Genomic DNA, 18,089 nt, shown 5'->3' on the forward strand with positions numbered 1-18,089 from the left:
ATAATGGAAATTTTAAAAATCCAACTTTTGGGGACACCTGGGTGGCTTAGTTGGTTAAGCATCCAACTTCAGCTCAGGTCATGATCTCGTGGTTTGTGGGTTTGAGCCTCACATGGGGCTCTGGGCTGATGGCTCAGACCCTGGAGCCTGTTTTGGATTCTGTGTCTCCTCTCTCTCTCTCTGCCCCTCCCCTACTCTCACTCTGTCTCTGTCTCTCTCAGAAGTAAAAATGGAACATTAAAAAAAGTTTTAAATACAAGTTTTGATGAAATCTATAAACTTATAGACATAAGATCAATGAACCCAAAGAAGGCTAAACACACACACACACACACACATACACAAAGTATCAAGAGAAATCATAATCAAATTGCCAAAGGAAAAAATAATAAATAAAAAATATTAGGTGTTGCACAGAAAAGAAAAATGTCACAGAGAAGAGAGAGAAAAATGATCACAGACTTCTAATCAGAAGGTATGCAAACTAGAAGATAATGGAGTGATAACTTTGAGGAACAAGAGACAAAAATGATCACCTAAAATATTATAACCAGAAAAAATATCTTTGCAAAATAAAGTTGAAACAAAGATTTTTATTTCAAAGAAAGAAAACCTGAGAGAAGTAGTCTCCAGCTGACCTTTACTAGAAGAAATGTTGATGAAATTTCTCCATGAAGAAGTATGATACCAACGGGCAGCTTGGAACACAGAGGATAGAAAACACAGCAAACATAAAGTTATGTGTAAATATGAAAGATATTGTCTGATTTTTAATTTTTAAGGTAATTCTATTTATTTGTTTCTTCATTTAAAAGGTCATTTTAAGGTCATTTAAAAGAAAACCAGTAATAATGCACAGCCGTCTCAACAAATTGCTCTCCAACAACTGAAGATCTGTATGTAAAAAAAATGAAACTCGACCCTTTCCCACACTTGGTAAACAAAAGTTTACCTCAAAATGGAGCATACACCTAAGTGTAAAAAATTCAATGTAAAGCTACTAGAAGAAAACAGAGAAAACATCTGCAACACTGGTGTAGGCAAAAATTTCTTTGGACACGAAAAGCACAAACCATTGAGTATTTTATGAAAAGGATTCTGGCAAGATTCAAAACATCTGCTTTTCAAATCACTCTGTTAAGAAATACAAAGGCAAAAAAAACAGAATGGGAAAAATATCTGCAAACATATATCTCATAAAAGCCTGTGTCTAGATATATAAAGAACTCCTACAACTCAATAATATGAATATTACCAACCAAATTTCTAAAACTGGCAAAATTTTGGAGAGATACTTTACAAAGGAAGATACTCAGCCCAAAAGCACATGAAAAGGTGCTCAATATCATTAATCATCAGGAAAATTCACCTTAAAACTATAATGAGATACTACATACCCACTAAAGTAACTAAAATTAAAAAGACTGACGACGTCAAGCGTTGGAATAGATATGGAGCAGCTGGAACTCGCCTATGTTTTCGGAAATACTGTCACACGGTACAACCACTATAGAAAACTCTGCGGTTCTTTTAAAGTTAAGCATACATGTACCATAAAATCCAGCAATTCCACTCCTAGGTATTTACCCAAGAAAATGCTAACATATGTCCCAATAAGGATTTTTACGCAAATGTCGAGAGAAGCTTTGTTCGTAATAACAAGTGGTGGTATGTTCATACAATGGAATACCACATGGCGATAAACAGGAATGAACTACACGGGGCGCCTGGGTGGCTCATTCGTTAGGCATCTGGCTGTGGCTCAGGTCATGATTTTATGGTTCATGAGTTCATGCCCCGGATCGGGCTTCCTGCTGTCAGCACAGAGCCCACTTCGGATCCTCTCTCTTTCTCTCTCTCTCTCTGCTCCTTCCCTGTTCACTCTCTCAAAAATAATAAATAAAAAAAAATTTTTAAAGGAATGAACTACGGCTACTTGCAACCACATGGATGGATCTCAAAAGCGTTGGGCTGAATGAAAGAAGCTGGACACAAATGAGTACATGCTGAAAACTTTCATGTATATGAGATGCTGTCAGAAGGCAGATTGGGAGTTTGCCTAAGACCAAAGGTGTGGAGCGTAGACAAACTGGGAAGAAGCATTAGAAAGACTTGCGGGTGGTGAAAATGTTCTCTATCCTCACTCTGGAGGTGACCACGTGCACATACTCATTTTTCAAAACCTCCTCAAAACTAAACTCACGTATGTTTTATTGTATGTGAATTGTACCTCGATAAAGCTTATTTTTAAAAAGACACCCCCTTTATAATGGTACAGATAATGGAATAATAGCAGCCTCTAGCATTCTAGGTTGTAGTGATGAGGAGAGATGAGATGTGAGCACTGTGCCATGTGTCACTTCCAGTGGAAACGTAAGGAGCCAGGACGCATTTCCCCACCCTCCCTTTCCAGTGGGGCACTGGACACAGAAGAAGCACATGTCAAGATGCTCTCTCATCAGCTCCAACAGCCTCAAGGGCAGCAGCATCCCACGATTCTGGATCCCAAAAGGATCTGAGCATGTGATTATGAGTTGTATCTCTGAAAAGGGGAGCTGATGTTTCCCAAGCCTCCACGAGTCTTTACTTTATCACCATGGTGCCCAGATTTACATGTTTATGAGAAGCCAGTCTAAGCAGCTTCCCCTGCCAGGAACCATCTGTAACCCACAGGGACTGAACCCACAACCATGGCCTCTTAGGAGCTGACCAGCAGGCCTGGTTCAGAGGTCTGCATCTGGCTTTCTGCTCTGCACACATCCTTTTGTCTGGGCTCCAAAGCCTAATGGTTGAAGCTTCTGGAATGCCCCAGGCACTGCCGCATCAGATGTTTTTCAGCTTCAGCGATTCACAAATTTCTATTTGAAGCACTTTCTCAGGATAGCTATATTATTGGAGCCCCTTTTCTCCAGCTGCCTCCAAAATGAGCTGTTCCCCACCCTCAGTTTCTCCTGACAGGGAGGTGTTCCTCTGGAAGTCTGATTTGAGGCCATGCCTGTATTGTCACCTTGCTCTAGGTTTTGAAAACACGGTGATGTTCTGTTTTTTGTGATGGAAGTTTTCGCAATGCCTGATGCCAAGCAGGTCCATGCAGCCAGCCTGGCATCCTGTGTTTCCATGTGACTCCAAAGCAGTTGCTTTGAGCTTTCAGCCCTCCGATAGTGGGCTCCCCTGAGATGACACATCAGCACAGGAGAGAGTTTATACAGCACTGTTGGGTGTGTGTGAATACACATCTTTGGACAGAAGAAATCTAGCCACTGAAGGCCTACTACTGAGTTTGGAGCCACAGCATGTGCTCAGAATAGAGAAGGACTCATTCTCCATCCCGTTCCACTCAAGAGGAGTTAAGACGCCTGAACCCACTCTATTAATTTTATCTACTGAGATGAAATCTTCTAGACCGTGACACCATATTTGTTCGGAGAGTGCATTGATTTGGGCCCGTGTCTTCATTCCCGATTGTGTCCATTTAGCTCCTGCAGGAAAATGCCATTTACATGGACAAGGATAGTGACAAGAAGGGCCTTATGATCAAGGAGTTTGACTTAAGGAAGGATCATCCCAGGGGCACAACACAGCAGTTAAGAGCTTGGGCTCAGAAGCTAGTCAGCCAGGCTTGAATCCAGCTCCACATTTAATAGTTGGGTGACTCAGGCAAGATGCTGCACGTCTCCAACACTGTTTCCTCATCTTTAGAAATGGAGATCAGGAAACATTGAAACATTAAAGGAGCATTAAAAGGGATGATGTATGTAAAGGGTAAGCACACTGCCTGCAGCACAGTAAGCACTCAGTTAATATCAACAGAAATGACTTTTCTTTGTGCTGGACCTCCCTGTGGAGAGCAGACATAAGCTGTGGAAGAGCCGTTGTTATGTGCCCATCTGACTCCATTTTATTTTCCATTTTTTAAGTATTATAGGCTCAAAGACTACCCGAGAAATTAGGTTGGAGTCAGGTGACTGAGTTGTGGCCAACAGGAGGAGGGTACACGTGACGTATACACATTCAGGCCTGACCCTTACAAGGTCCTCACTTGTGGTCTCTCTATCCCTCATTTGCATATCTAGAAATGGAGGACCCCAAGATGGCGGACCCACAGGATGGAGGAAGCTCAGATCCCTGAGCGCCTGTGTGGAGAAGACATGACAAAGAGAGCTGCCCCACATGTTTTGGACTTGGAGACAGTAAGAAATAATCGTTGATCATATTGAGCCACTGACATTTCGGGACTTGTTACTTTAGCATAACACAGCCTATCCCGACTGATTCACAAATGGAAACCAGCACAGGGGCTGGATGGGGAAAAACTAGCGGGTCGTGACGCAATGCACATTCCCAGTCAGGTGGAGACGAGCACCATAAATTTTCCTTCACTAGGAAAATAATTGTCATAATTTAAAAACATTGACTGCCAATCCCCCCCCCCCCCCCCCCGCCAATTTCCCACTGGAACTAGACGGTTGTGACAGCACAGGGCAGGTTTTGTGACATGAAACCCTTCGTCTGAACTTTCTGGTCTTCATAGAGCACTACTGTTGCTCTGCTTCCATGCCCCAAGCTTTGCATGAGTCTGCGGATTAAAAACATCTTCTCCATAAATTTCAATAAATTGGCAGTGATTTTTCTGCAGTGGAAACATATTCTTATTTAAAATTGCACGTCATGGCATGTATCTCATCTGGGGACCACCTGTCAAAGGAGGCAGCCATTTGTAATTAAGGGCACACAGAGTCCTAAATGATCATAGCCAGTCCATGTTAGAACCTGACCACATATGTTTAGCAAAACCCCAGACTCCCGGGACCAGGATTGTCCTATGCCAATGGGCCAGAAATTAACCCTGTAAAGCTCTGATTTGAAGACCCCAGGGCCTTTGCATATACTATTCCCTTTGTCTAGAATGCTCCCTCTTCATAGAACTAGTTCTTCTTCCAATCTCTTACCAAATGTCACCTCTTCAGAGATAACTTCCCTGACTATTCTTTCTATAAAAGGTACCCCCTCCCTTAATTCTCTATCTCTGTACCCTATCCATATCCTTCATAGTAATTATTACAATCTATAATTTGGGTGGGTTATTTGTTTACTTGTTTATTATTCATTTTCTCACTCCAGTCCAGTTTGAAGGAACCGGGCCAGTAGTCTCTTCTGGAACCCAGAACTGAGACTACCTGCAAGGTATGGGGTAAGTCATAAAATCAGGGAGAAAGCAAGGTTACAAAAGGAGGAGAAGAAGAAAGCTGGTGTGCAAAGAAGGGCAGAATAAAAGGGCCTGGAGTTCTCTTGGCTCCTACTGCTCCAGTGCTGGTTCCAGCTGCATTTCCTTCTCCAAAAACTTCAAATAAATTCCCCTTTTGTGTTTCAGCTAGCTTGGGTGGGTTTCCGCTACTTACACCCAGTCTGTCACTTAATTAACTCAGAGGAAAACAAGCAAATAAAGAAGCAAGGTCCCAGTTCAGTTCAGTTCATTGCAATTTATTTAATTTAAAAAATAAAAACGGAAACAAAACAAAACGAAAAATGAAAAACAAAACAAAAATCAGTTTCCAATGAAAATACACACACTTTGGGTGGTTATCCAGCTTTTTCCCCCCTGTAGGCTGTTCTGGGCTCAAACCAATCAAATGAATGAAAACCAATTTTGACTGGAGCCATAAAGCATGTTGCACCAATTAAATTACACCAATATATTATTATAATACCTTTGAAATGCCTTTCAGACCAATAAATAAAAAAAGACAAATTCAAATAAAAAAGTCAACTTTTTATTACCAAAAAAAATAGAAATTAAATAAAAGTCACAACACGGATTTAAAAAAAAAAATGTGCAGTCAAGTTTCTCTCTCTTTTTTTTTTTTTTTCTTCTTCTTCTAGGAATGATACCATGCCAGTAAATCCCTACAAAACATTTCCAGTTTGGCAATAAGCAGTCAGTCGATCATTCACATTTGTACTCAAGACAGCAGGCCAGAGCAACACTCACCTGAATTCCCCACCCCCCGCAAAGGGCTCCCCATCATCTGAAGAAGCAGCACCTTATAACAGGGATGGAAAGTCAGAGAGCACTTAGCATTTTCATCTCGCCTAGGGTCTTGAAGCACTTCCTGAAAACTGATCATGCCTTAAAATTTACCTGTAAAAAGAAGTAGAATTCTACTCCTTTGGCAGATGTGTAAACTAAGACACCGAGAGGCCCACAGAGGCAGGGAAAGGACCAGGACAGCTGACATGGATTCTCCTGCTTGGTCCACCAGGTCATGAAAGTGTCTCTCACCTGTAAATTCCATGGAAATGAATCGAGCATGACTTCCTTGGTTGGGGATTGACTGGTAGGGATGATAGGACTTAATCAGGAAGCAGGGGAGCTGCTTGTCAAGAGCTCTTCTCTCTATTCCAAGGTTTTCCTTGAAAGGACACAGTCAACATGGCATCTAGAATCACAGGATGTTAGCAGAATGTCGGAACCAGGCAGGGCGTGAGAGACTGGCTAATCCACCCCTCCAGCCCTCGCTGAAGGGAGAATTTAGCCCTCAAAACACTGCAGGTGCCTAAGGCCATCAATTGGTTAGCAGCACACCAGGACTCAGCTCGGAACCTCCGCCTCTGGGTGGAGGCTGTCTTTGCCACAACCCACTGTTGGTGTTTATTGACAAAAGAGAACATGCAGGTGTGGGGCTTTGGGGGGAGGGGGAGAAGCAGAGTGATTTTCCTTAATAGTGTCATTTTAGAAGGATGGAAAATATTAAACAAATGCAATCACTTGGCAAAAGGAAAAAACACATCAACCAGTAGGTAGGCGCTATACCTTCGTAGGTGTTATACCTTAAGTCATACTGACAGCCACCAACTAGGCTGGCCGAGCTGCCACGCGTGACGGACCAGCAGTGTGGCAGTATAGGCTGTTCAGAAAAGGTTGCATGAAACGAGACATGGAGTGGGGAGCTCACAGGCTGCAGGATGCCCTCCATGCACCCACACATCCCCCACACACAATTAGCTATCTACAGATTTTTTTCCCTTTGAACCTATACTGGAGTTCAGGAAGGAGGCGGCATTGAAGGAAAGAAAATCGAGAAGCTTCCCGTAATGCACCACTCAGTTCAACCTGAAGGCACGCACAAGCCACAACCCCAGAGCTAGCGACAGGGGGCAACTGGAGCCATCTCCTCAAGAAAAGGGCACTTTCATTCCAATGACTGTTCTCAGTGCCTTAAGGTGACTTCTTTCTCATCTCTTTATGAACTACTGTCTATTGGTTTTCCCAAAAATACCCCCAAGACTAGTCCTCCTTATATATCTATGTGGCTACCAGAGGTTGGCCATCTTGAATCAAAGGGTTCAATTTTCCCAGGCCAGTAGGATCTGAAGTCATCCCAAATTCCCCAAAGAAACCACTAATTCCATACCCAGTATCTGAAGATGTCCCACTGTGAGACTGACATCTTACCACCGGCAGTCTGGGGGTCAAGAAGTTAAATACTTAGTTATATTACTTTTTAACCGAAGAGTCCTGCTACACCTCTTTCCTACCTCCTCCAGAACCATCTGGATGGCTCCTTGGGAAATGTTCCCTCTCCTGTACGCTTTCTCCCAACCCACTCTGCTCTTTCAACACCTTATTCATTTGAATGGATTCAGCTTTCTTTTCCCCCAAAGCCTAAGAGTTCAAACCCATGACAGAATACTTAGATATGGGCGGGGGGGGGGGGGGGGGGTTGGTGAGGGAGTACCTTCTGCCTAACTTTCCTTTTCTCATCCAAATATCCCATACCAAACACAAACTCCCTGGAAGCAAACTCACCTGCCTCTGTGGATTCCACACTCGGTGGATGGGAACCCATCTGCTATTAGCAAACAGGGTAAATGGTTGAGCCCGTGACTCCTATGGCAACATCACATCCAATTCGTGCAGGTGAGAACCCCAGAGGCAGCATTCCAGTTAACAGTGAGATGTTAAAGAAAGCGACAAGTTGCCCCCTTGCTGGTGAGGATCAATTTCCATTCATCTGCCCAAAGACCACAGAGGGTCCCGAGCTCAGTTACACACCATGGTTTGACCTCTGATGCCACCAACTTTTTCCCTGTCCATCCTCGGAAGGCTGTGCTGAAGAGCAAGGCAGACATCAGGAAAGAAGTAGCAGACGGCAAAAAAAGCCCCCAAATCACCACGGGCTGACTCTTTCTTCTAAGTCCTTAGCAGTGTTCAGAGCATTCTCCTCTGACCGAAGCCCTGTCTTCCATTCCAGGTAGACTAGCAAATTAACAAAGGTCACACTAGCGGCATGAAGGACAAACACAGAGCCCACAGGATGCCTTGACCCAACACTCCCAGGGCTGAGCTGGGTCCAGGATGGCGACTACGTGGCGTGGGCACTACCACCCTCTCTTTCCAATCCCGTGGCACCACTGCGGTTCAATCACGACACTCCTTCCCATTGTGCCTAGGCGACTCGAACCAGCACCCCCGGCAGCCACTATCAACAGATCACTGACTCAAGTTCAGGTTGCTGAAATCTACTTGCCGACCCCATGCAGTCAGACCAAGCCTGCCAATGTGAGGAGGAGAGAAGCAAGCTCTGAGCTCACCCCAAGCAGACGGCCCCAGGCTCTCTTGCCCCTCCTCCAGAAGCATTTGGATGATGTTTAGGGAGATGCCCCCGCTCCCATATGCTTCCTCCCCACCCTCTTAGCGCTGGCCACCACCACCTCCCCCGGACAGCCGGTCCTCCGAGAGGGGCCTCAAAGTAAATGCCAATTCGGACCCAAATTCTGACTGGCAGCTGGCAGGACTGGCAGAGAACCCACTTCTCCCTTTCAGGTGCTGGCGCAAGGCTGCGGACTTGGCCAAGCAAGATGGTACCAATCCTTTTTCAGTCTATCATCGTGGCCAGCAAAGAGGTAACCAGCTCACAAGCACAAGTCATTGCTCCCACTCCTCCCCCAAAACCCACCCACAACCCACCCCCTGCACCCTGGGGAGCTAGTTAAGCTTGTTGCAGATCTCCAGCGCTTTCTTGTAGACCTGAGTCACATCGTCCATGTCCACGAGGAGGGAGAAGCTGCTGTCTCCCAGCCGGTTCCGGTACCGCTTCAGGTACTGGGGCCGCGGCCGGTTCTGGAGCCCCTCAAAGTCCTGGATCTGGAGGAAGTTTTCAGCAGAGACGCAGCTGCGGATGCGCTGGCGGGCAGGGCGATTCTCCTGCAAGTCCAGCAAGTCGAAGGAGTCGCTGGACAGGACGCTGTCGTCACTGATGACGCTGGAGGGCCGGCTGTAGCTCCGGGAGAGGCCTTCGGCGGGGACGCCGGGCTCCAGCAAGGATTCCAGTGTGGGCATTTCGGGGCTGACGAGGGCCGGGTCCATGGTCCCTGCTGAGTACTTGCTGCTGTGTTTCAAGATGCCCTTCCTGCGGCAGGAGAGGCTGTGGGAAGTGCCCCTGGCTGGGTCTGGGGGGCTGGGAGATGGGATGCTGCTGCCCAGCCCATCGTTACTGTCCAACAGCTCGGAAGATTCGCTGCGCTCTGGGGAAGAATAGTACCCCGATTCTCTCTGCTGGGTCTTCTTCAAGATGCCCTTCTTGGGCATCGTGGCCGACTGCTTGGGGCTGAGTTTACCCGGCACCTCTGCCTCGGGGGAGCTTGGGAGGGGCACACCAGTCCGACACAAGTCCTGCTCCATCTTGAAAGCAGAGGGCAAGGCAGGGCTGACCACGCCTTCGATGAAGCCCGTGCTGTGGGAGCGATGTTCGCTGTTGCTCCGCTTCTTCAGGATCCCTTTGGGCCTCTTGGAGCTCAGCTTGGATGGGCTTTCGGGCACCGAGTCCTGGCCAGACTGGGCAAAGTCATTCTCTTTCTTGGACTTTTTCAGTGACCGCTGCCGCTCCAGCATGACTTCTGAGGCCCCGGGTTTGGCCAGGCCCTTCATTTTGGCTTCAGCCTCGGCCTGCAGCCCCGTGGAACGGTGATGCCAGTCGATAATGCGAGCCAAGAGCGGTGACTCGGAGTTGTGCAGTGCGTCACAGTCACAGACGCTGCTCTTGTAGCCCCAGTTCACCCACCAGTGGTTGGCAATGTCCTCAATGGTGGCCCGGCGATCGGGGTTCACCATCAGCATCCACCGAATGAGTCCTCGAGCGTCTGTGGGACAAGAGAAGAAGAATGATACATCGCACGGAAGCCTTTGGCCTTGACGGGGCCACCACTGTAGGGGTAAGGAGACCCTACCAGGGAATGGGAGCCAATGTCTTCCAGACAGTACATCAAAAGCATCATCAGGACGCAGAACCACAGGCCAGTGCATTGTCACATCTTGGCACGTTTTTCCATAGAAATAAAGGAATGTCCTAGAACTACCAAGCTCTCCATCAGCTCAGATCTTCATTAAATGGGGAAGTCCAGGTAACCAGAACAGATTCCACACCCGACCCCAAGCAGGCCCCATCATTCCTTCGGTGGCTATCGTTTTACCAAAAGGGAAAACAGGTGGAGGTTACCGAGGCTTTTCTTTCGACCTCCAAGGTAGGCTCGTGGAAACACACCATGCTCAAGGTCATGGGGAAAGTGTGTCAGCATGAAAAGGAAACTGAGGGCTGAGATGGTGAGAAAAAGGCTCCTCATCAGAGAAGGAAAGACAGAGAAGGGTGGAGAGGGGCTCACATCTGGCATACCTGGGCAGGGAGAGGGGCCATCCCCAAGGCTGGCCTGACCCCGGGCCTTGGCCAGGTTCTGAGACCCACACCCGGTGAGCTCACCTCTTCTCCCTCTCTGACATAAGCTGACGCCTACCGAGCTGTCAGATCCGAGAGCTCATCTAGATCTGCTATCTGCTTATAGCCTGGCTGAGACATACCACGTGCAAATCTCTGCTGCCAGAGGATTAGGGGAAAGGCCCAAAGGGATGTTGAGGAGGCCACAGGAACCAACTGACTCTCACAGCTTATAAATTGACTTTTCAGATCAAACTGTGCTTCCCCCAATGGGAGTTGAATTAGATCCTGGGAAGGATCTAAACTTCCCAGGCCCCACCTCCCCCTCAGCAGCTTGTGTAGGCTAATGAGTAGCTGGTGGGGGCCAGGCAATGAGACCAGGGGTGAGCTACACCCCTGAAAAGTAACAGGATGATCGTTGCCTTCAGACATTCAGGAAATATCTTCTAAATTCCTGCAATGTGCCAGGAACTGTGTTTGTGTGTTGGTTAGCCGATGAGGCAAATAAGACCACCGTGAGGGTCACCTGGAAATTTCTTAAAAAAAACAAAACAAAACAAAACAAAAAACACCAGGCTGGCCTATTTAAATAAATAAATAAATAAATAAATAAATAAATAAATAAGCATCTACATATATACATATATGTATAACACAGTAGTCAAGAGTCAACCCTCATTCTTCACCGATCCTATATTCTCAATTCTCCTGCTCACTAAAATGGATTTGTAACCCCAAAACCAATACCCGGCCACTCTCCCTGTCATTTGTATACATTTGCAAAGTGGCAAAAATTTGAGTCACCCCCAGCCTGTATGTGTGTTCCAAGCTGAGTTCAAAGGAGGTGATGATGCCCTGCCTTCTTCTTACCCTCATACTGTAAAAATGTGTACTTTTTACAGCCTGTAATAGTCCATTTTTTTCCATATTTTTGTCCTTGTTTTTTGGTGATTTCACCGTGTAAAATGCTCCCCCCCCCACCATAGTGCTAAAGCACTGTCTATGGTTCTTAAGTTCGAGAAGGCTGTGACACACTTTATGGAGAAAATACGTGTGTTAGATAGGCTTCATTCAGATAGGAGTCATAGCGCTGTTGGCTATGAGTTTGATGTTAATGAGCCAATAAGATATTTCAAATGAGGTGTCTTTAAACAGAAATATACATAAAACAAGATCTATGCTGATCAGTTGACAAAAATATTGTGACCAGAGATTGAACCCTGTATTTCCTCTCAGAGTCGTGCTTCAGTATTCACTACCTCAGTGCTCAGAGCGACTTTGTAGAATGTAACTACTGGGAAGAATGAGAATCCATTGTGTGTGTGTGTGTGTGTGTGTGTGTGTGTGTAGCATGTCTATCTATGAAGGTCTGTGTTAACTACATTTCAAAGATGTGCACAGACTTTCCATCCACACATGACCTTCTCCTATCAAGGGATGAAGCTTATGACCTTGGCTGCTTTGACCCACAGAACATGGCAGAAGTGACATTATCTGGCTTCCCGGTGCTGACATAAAAAAGGCCTGGAAGCTTCTTCTTTCTCTGTCTTAAGAGCCCTGAGCTGTCATGTTAGAAGTCTAGGCTTCCTCCTGGAGAGAGAGGCCTGGGGAGGGACTTCGTGGAGGGGAGCCCACGTGGAAGGGCAGTGAGCAGGGGTCATACAACCAGACCCAGCCAGGTGGCCATCTGAATGCAACTGTAGGAGAAACCCAAGCACGGCCAGGAGAGCTCTAGCCAACCCAGGGAATCGAGAGATACGGTACCTAGTTGTTGTTTAAGCCACCGAATTTTTTTTTTATTGATTACTGAATATTTTATTTTGTGATTCAATTTTATTTTGATATGAGAAGAAAAATCAGGAATTGAATTAGATTTGTTATCCAAAGTAGTAAAACAGATCAGAAAAACTTCATGAAAGAAGAACCATTCAGAATCCTTCATGACCCAGCTCGTCTATTTTCATCCTAAACATACAAAGAAAAGAGCTAATTCAGAAACCACTAGCTGGATGTGTTTTGATAATTGTTCGTGAGTAAGAATATTAGAGACCCAGCTCCTTCTAAACCCTTACGTAGCTACTATTTCTCGAGGTGTGTATAGTTCTTCTCTCACTTCTGATCGGTAACTATAATTCATGAGAGAACACCTTATTCTGTAAGAGTAAATGTCCCCTGCTTTTGTATATTCAGCTCAGCTGAATTTGTTAATGCTGTCTCTTACAGGACAACTGGTTAGGGAAAAATTTAAAAATTGGATATATTTAAGGTGTATAACATGATTGGTATACATACACATAATTAAATGATTACTACAGTCAAACCAATTAATTCATCTCCTGACATAGTTAAACTGTGTGTGTGTGTGTGTGTGTGTGTGTGTGTGTGTGTGTGTGATGAGAGCATCTGAAATCTATTATCTTAGCAAATTTCCAGTATAAAAAAGAAAGAAAGAAAGAAAGAAAGAAAGAAAGAAAGAAAGAAAGAAAGAGAGAAAGAAAGAAAATAAACCACCAATTTACTTGGAGTGGTGGGGGGAGGGGTAGAGTTGCTATAGCAATAAATGATGCAATAAATGATGCCAAGCGCCATACCACATGCCCCCGGGGCACAGCAGTGAAAAAGAGCGGTTGCCACCCTCCTGGCACTGAGTCTAGCTGAAGGTGGTTTATATGACTGCATGGGCTAGAAAGGACTTCATAGGATATCTCTTCCAAAATTAAAAAAAAAAATTTAATGTTTACTCATTTTTGAGAGCGAGAGAGAGACAGTGAGCATGAGTTGGGGAGGGGCAGAGAGAGACAGACACAGAATCCAAAGCAGGCTCCAGGCTCCGGGCTGTGAGCACAGAGTCCGATGCAGGGCTCGACCTCATGAGCCATGAGATCATGACCTGAGCCGAAGTCAGACGTTTAACCGACTGAGACACCCAGGTGCCCCTCTTCCAAAATTTTAATTAACAGTGGAGAGACTAAATCCAAATGGTAAGGGACTTGCCCAGGTTCGCATAAGCAGGACTCCCAGCCTGCCTACTGTATAGAGCATTTGCTCTAGAAATTCCATTTGGGAAGGTTTGGGCAGAGCAGCGTTATCAAGCCAGCTTTGCCAAAAGGCAAAAATCTGAAGAGGAAAAACAGGAGACTCCTTATAGACATTCAAACAGAAGCAGCAAGTGTGAGCAAAGGCAGGACAGCCAACCACTCCCGCTCGACCTCTGACCCTCCAAGGGCACCGCACCTGAGGGCTGCGTGGGCTCCCGATACTCTCCACTGCTGATCTGCCGAATGAGGTTTTTGTGATCGAAACCATCGAAGGGCATCGTTCCATAAACGAGGGTGTAAAGCAACACGCCCAGGGCCCAGCTGTCCACCTGGAGCAGAGAGACAGGGTATACAGGAGCTCAGAAGCAGGTTCCAGGATGCCTTCCAATCCATCGGCCTCACTGCCTGTGAGCAACCACCCACAACGACCCCAGGAACTGAACGTAGCCCCTGGCAGACAGGTTCCCGCCCGCAGCCTGACAACTATAGGCAAGGCAGCTGTGGGCTGCTTCAGAGCCTGACCTTTCCATTTCCAACAGAGACCGACAGTACCAATCTACGTGAGAATTTTCTTAAAAAGATTATCTTCTTGGATCCTCAGTGTAATGTGAAATAGGTAGGGCCTGGATTATATTCAACCCCATCTGACAGATGAGACTACTGAGGCATAAGAAAGCCAAATGATATTTCCCCAGAGCCCCTCTCTGCCAACGTGATGGGTACAAGACTGGGCCATAGGACCCTTCATTCTGAATCCAGGAATCAATTCCTTCCTGCACCTTCTTCAGATGGGTCAGGGGCTAAAGACTCAAATGCTTATGAGAGCCAGGCACGCAACAAACATGAACAAAGCAAGAGAGAATCTGGGGTACGACGTGGAGCACTGGGGACGGAGACAAACTGTAGAGTGCATTGATCCACCTTACAGAGGCAGCCTCCCCTTGGCAAACTGCTTCCACATAGCCAGGCGAGCCCAGTACTGCCAGATCCTCTGGTTTTTCAGGAGAAGTCAAAAACTGGACTTTGATGTGAAATCTCCCAATTATTAAAGGTTTGGTCAATTTTCTTTTAGAAAGACTAATGTGGCCAAATAAAGCCTACTTGCTGGCCAGATCGCAGGCTGCCAGCTTAGAACCTTGGGAAGAGATCATCGAAGATCAAAGAAGCATTTATTACCTCTGATAAATGTAGTGTGTCAGGTTTTTAGAGTTTCGTAAATTGAGTCTGATGCTCCTTCCTTACACTCTTATTTTAGAAAGACTTTCTCTTCACTACAATTGGTAGGGGGCCTTGGCATCCTTCTTTCACCCTTCAGCCCTGCCTTCAAACACTCTCAAACAGATAAATATTTGGAAGGAAACATTTCAACCCACTGAGCAGCTGCTATTTAAGGGATAACCAGCGGGTGGATCTCTCCATAAAGAGAACCTTCCTTTTAAAGAGAATAATCACTCACAACTCACGCATTTTCAAAATAGCATTTACACATACGCATCTCTCACAGTGGTCCTGAGAGCCTTTAGGCATATAAAGAAATAAACACATTTCTCTTGAATTAGAAGGTACAATTAAAACTGTAATTCCTTAATCAAAAATACATGCTGTCAAAAATACATGCTAAAAGACAGTCACTGCAGAGTTAGGGGTTTGGTGGTTTGTTTTTTGATTTGTTCCAACAGGGAAAAACTAAAAACAATCTGTCTAAATCTAGGGAAGTGATTAAGTTATGGTATATTCATACAATAAAACATGTCTTTATCAGAAACCGCGCTTTTAAGTAATAACAAATTTAGAAAATGTCACAATATGATTTTAAGCTAATAAAAAGCCAGACACACATATGTATACACATATACATAATGACTGCAATTATTTTTTGAAATGCAGAGATCTACATTGGAAAAAAGTCTAAAAGAGAAGTCACAAAAATGTTAAGGTAACTTTATCTTCTGGATTTCTCAAATTTTCTCCCAGGTGTCTACATTATGGCTTTTATAATCATATAAGGAAAAGTCTTCTTGCATGGCATGCTTTTTTGTTTGTTTGTTCTTAAGTATTGCTTAGATCCAATTCTCGCCCTCCCTCCTCCCTTTCCTCCCCCACCTCCACCCCCCACGCACCAGCAGCTTGCTCACCTCTGGCCCCCGGTAAGGTCTCCCATTGACAATCTCAGGAGAAGCATAGAGCGGGCTCCCACAAAATGTTTGCAAGAACTTGTCCTTCTGGTACAGGTTGGAAAGCCCAAAGTCAGCAATCTACAAAGAGAAGCAAGGCCAAGGGGGGCCTGTTAGTGTTCCAGTGAATGTCTACATTAGATCATCTGAGCACGAGGGCGCTTGCGTGGGTCTGCGGCTGGGTCACCATTCTCTCTCCGGTCCTTAGTCTTCATAAAGGAAAGAGTCCACAGGACCGGGCCAGGGACTCCCAGCTGCAGTCCCTGCCACCCACCACAACTCTGTCACATCCGCCCACTACATGCTCTCTTACTTACTCAAAATTACTCCCCGCGTGGCCTTTACCTTCGCTGCAGTTTAGGCCTGCCCTGAGAAACACCCAGGAAATCACTGGCTTGATGTTGCTGATGCACAACGAAGTACACAACTATTAATCTGGAAACCGCCCATCTGTGGCCCAGCTAAACTCACTCTGCACCCACAGAGCGTATCACACTTTGGAAAACCCCGACCAGTGCCGCTGATACCCCGGCATTTTCATCTGCCCGCACTCTGACCAGAACCGTATTTTGCCAAACCTTGTGACCCTAGATGAAATGGACCCGGAGCCCTGGATTTTGAGTCATTGTACAATCAGGCCAAGCTCTGCCGCCAGCCCTCTGTGCGACATGGAACAGGTCCCTTAGCTACTCTGAGTTGAACCACCAGAAAATGGGAACCCAGGATCCTTTCCTGTTCTGGATCACAGGATTATTGTGAGAATTTAAAAAAAAAAAAATCAATCCAAATGAGAACATGAATGTAAACCTTTAAGTCTTCAAGCTCCACGCAAATGTTTTACCCAACCCTGTTTCTCTGGTACGGCACATCCCTTAGAATCACTGTCTTCTGTCCTGGTTTCATTACCCTCTATGGTAGTACTCTTCTCTGTGTGTGTATGCGTGTGTGCATCGTGCATAAATATATACATCACATAAATACACACCCATATATACACATAATGTACATTTATGTACGTATGTATACACACATGCCGTATATATAACTTTCCCTTGCCTGTTAGACTCCAGTCCCCGAGGCAGGTTGCATGTTCCACGTCTTCCCTCCCCACCCAACGAATACTTGTCACGCCAATAGGCAAAATATTTTGAAAAGCACAAGGTAATTAATAGAAAAATGAAGAAGGTGGAGGAGGAGATGGAGAAGGAGGAAGAGAAGGGGAAAAGGAAGGAAGGAAAGAGGAAGGAGAAAAAGAAGGGGAAGGGGAAGGAGGGGAAGAAATTTGCACCACTTACTGAACAACCTCCAAGTATCAAGCACTGTTCTGAGCACTTTCCCCTTCTCTAATCTCATCCAAAACCCCATTTACACAACAATGCAAATGTACTTCATGCCACTGAACTGTGCAGCTAAAAAGATGGTTAAAGTGGCAAATTTCATGTTATGGATATTTAAACACAATTCTTTAAACAGATGAGGAAACGGGTTTAAGGAGACGAGGTGATGCATCTCAGGAGAGCGGACTAGTAGGCGGCCATGGAAACCCCGTGCCTCTAAAGCTTCAGTCCACTGCGTGCACAAGACCACCCCCCGATAATCTGCAAGCTTCACCCCAGCCTTCCGAGCTGAGCTTCTGCCATTCTCCAAGCCGATTTCCATTTGGGGCTTATAAATAGGCTGAGTGATTCACATGCCCAGAGCTCAGCCTGGCCCCAGTGACGCTGAGGCTCTGTCTTGAATGCAGCCCCCAGAATAAAGCTATTTTCTAAAAGTTGTCCCTGAATGAATGAATGGAATGTCATTGAAAGCAGCTGGTGTATAACCACGCTCAGAAAACGCATTCTCTGGGCTCACATTGCACTTAATTGCCCTGAATTCCACTTTCTTATCAAGGCCTCCGATTTGCTTGCAGGAAGTTGGTTGGAAGCTTATGAAGTGTGCCCTGTGGATTAGGAAAGGAAGGGAATGGCTGGATGCCCTGGGGCCTGCCCCGAAGTCCCAGGGCTTCGGCCTCTGCAACTGCAGCCAAGGCAAGGTGCAGACACAGCGCAGTGGGCGTCCCGAGGAAAACGTATCCCCTTCCTACCCCGCGATGTCCACGGTTGCCAAATACATGCGTGAGAGGCACCCACCACCATGGCGTGCAAATCCCTGCACGCACACACTCG

At 45.9% G+C, this 18,089-nt stretch overlaps 1 protein-coding gene across 2 annotated transcripts in view; it reads right to left on the reverse strand.

Annotated features, from left to right (window-relative positions):
- Positions 1 to 5,465: 5,465 nt before the first annotated feature.
- Positions 5,466 to 18,089, reverse strand: part of NUAK1 (NUAK family kinase 1) — a 73,950-nt gene continuing 61,326 nt past the window's right edge. For both annotated transcript variants that reach the window (XM_060656549.3, XM_078449522.2), the window contains exons 5-7: positions 15,883 to 16,002; positions 13,944 to 14,076; positions 5,466 to 10,140 (exon numbers count right to left, since the gene is read on the reverse strand). In XM_060656549.3, the coding sequence (XP_060512532.1) occupies positions 8,987 to 10,140; positions 13,944 to 14,076; positions 15,883 to 16,002 (1,407 nt within the window). In that variant the 3' untranslated portion in view covers positions 5,466 to 8,986. The remainder of the gene's footprint in view (positions 10,141 to 13,943; positions 14,077 to 15,882; positions 16,003 to 18,089) is intronic.

This window comes from Panthera onca, chromosome B4, assembly GCF_046562875.1.
Source record: "Panthera onca isolate mPanOnc1 chromosome B4, mPanOnc1 haplotype 2, whole genome shotgun sequence".
In the NCBI taxonomy this organism is placed as follows: Eukaryota; Metazoa; Chordata; class Mammalia; order Carnivora; family Felidae; genus Panthera; species Panthera onca.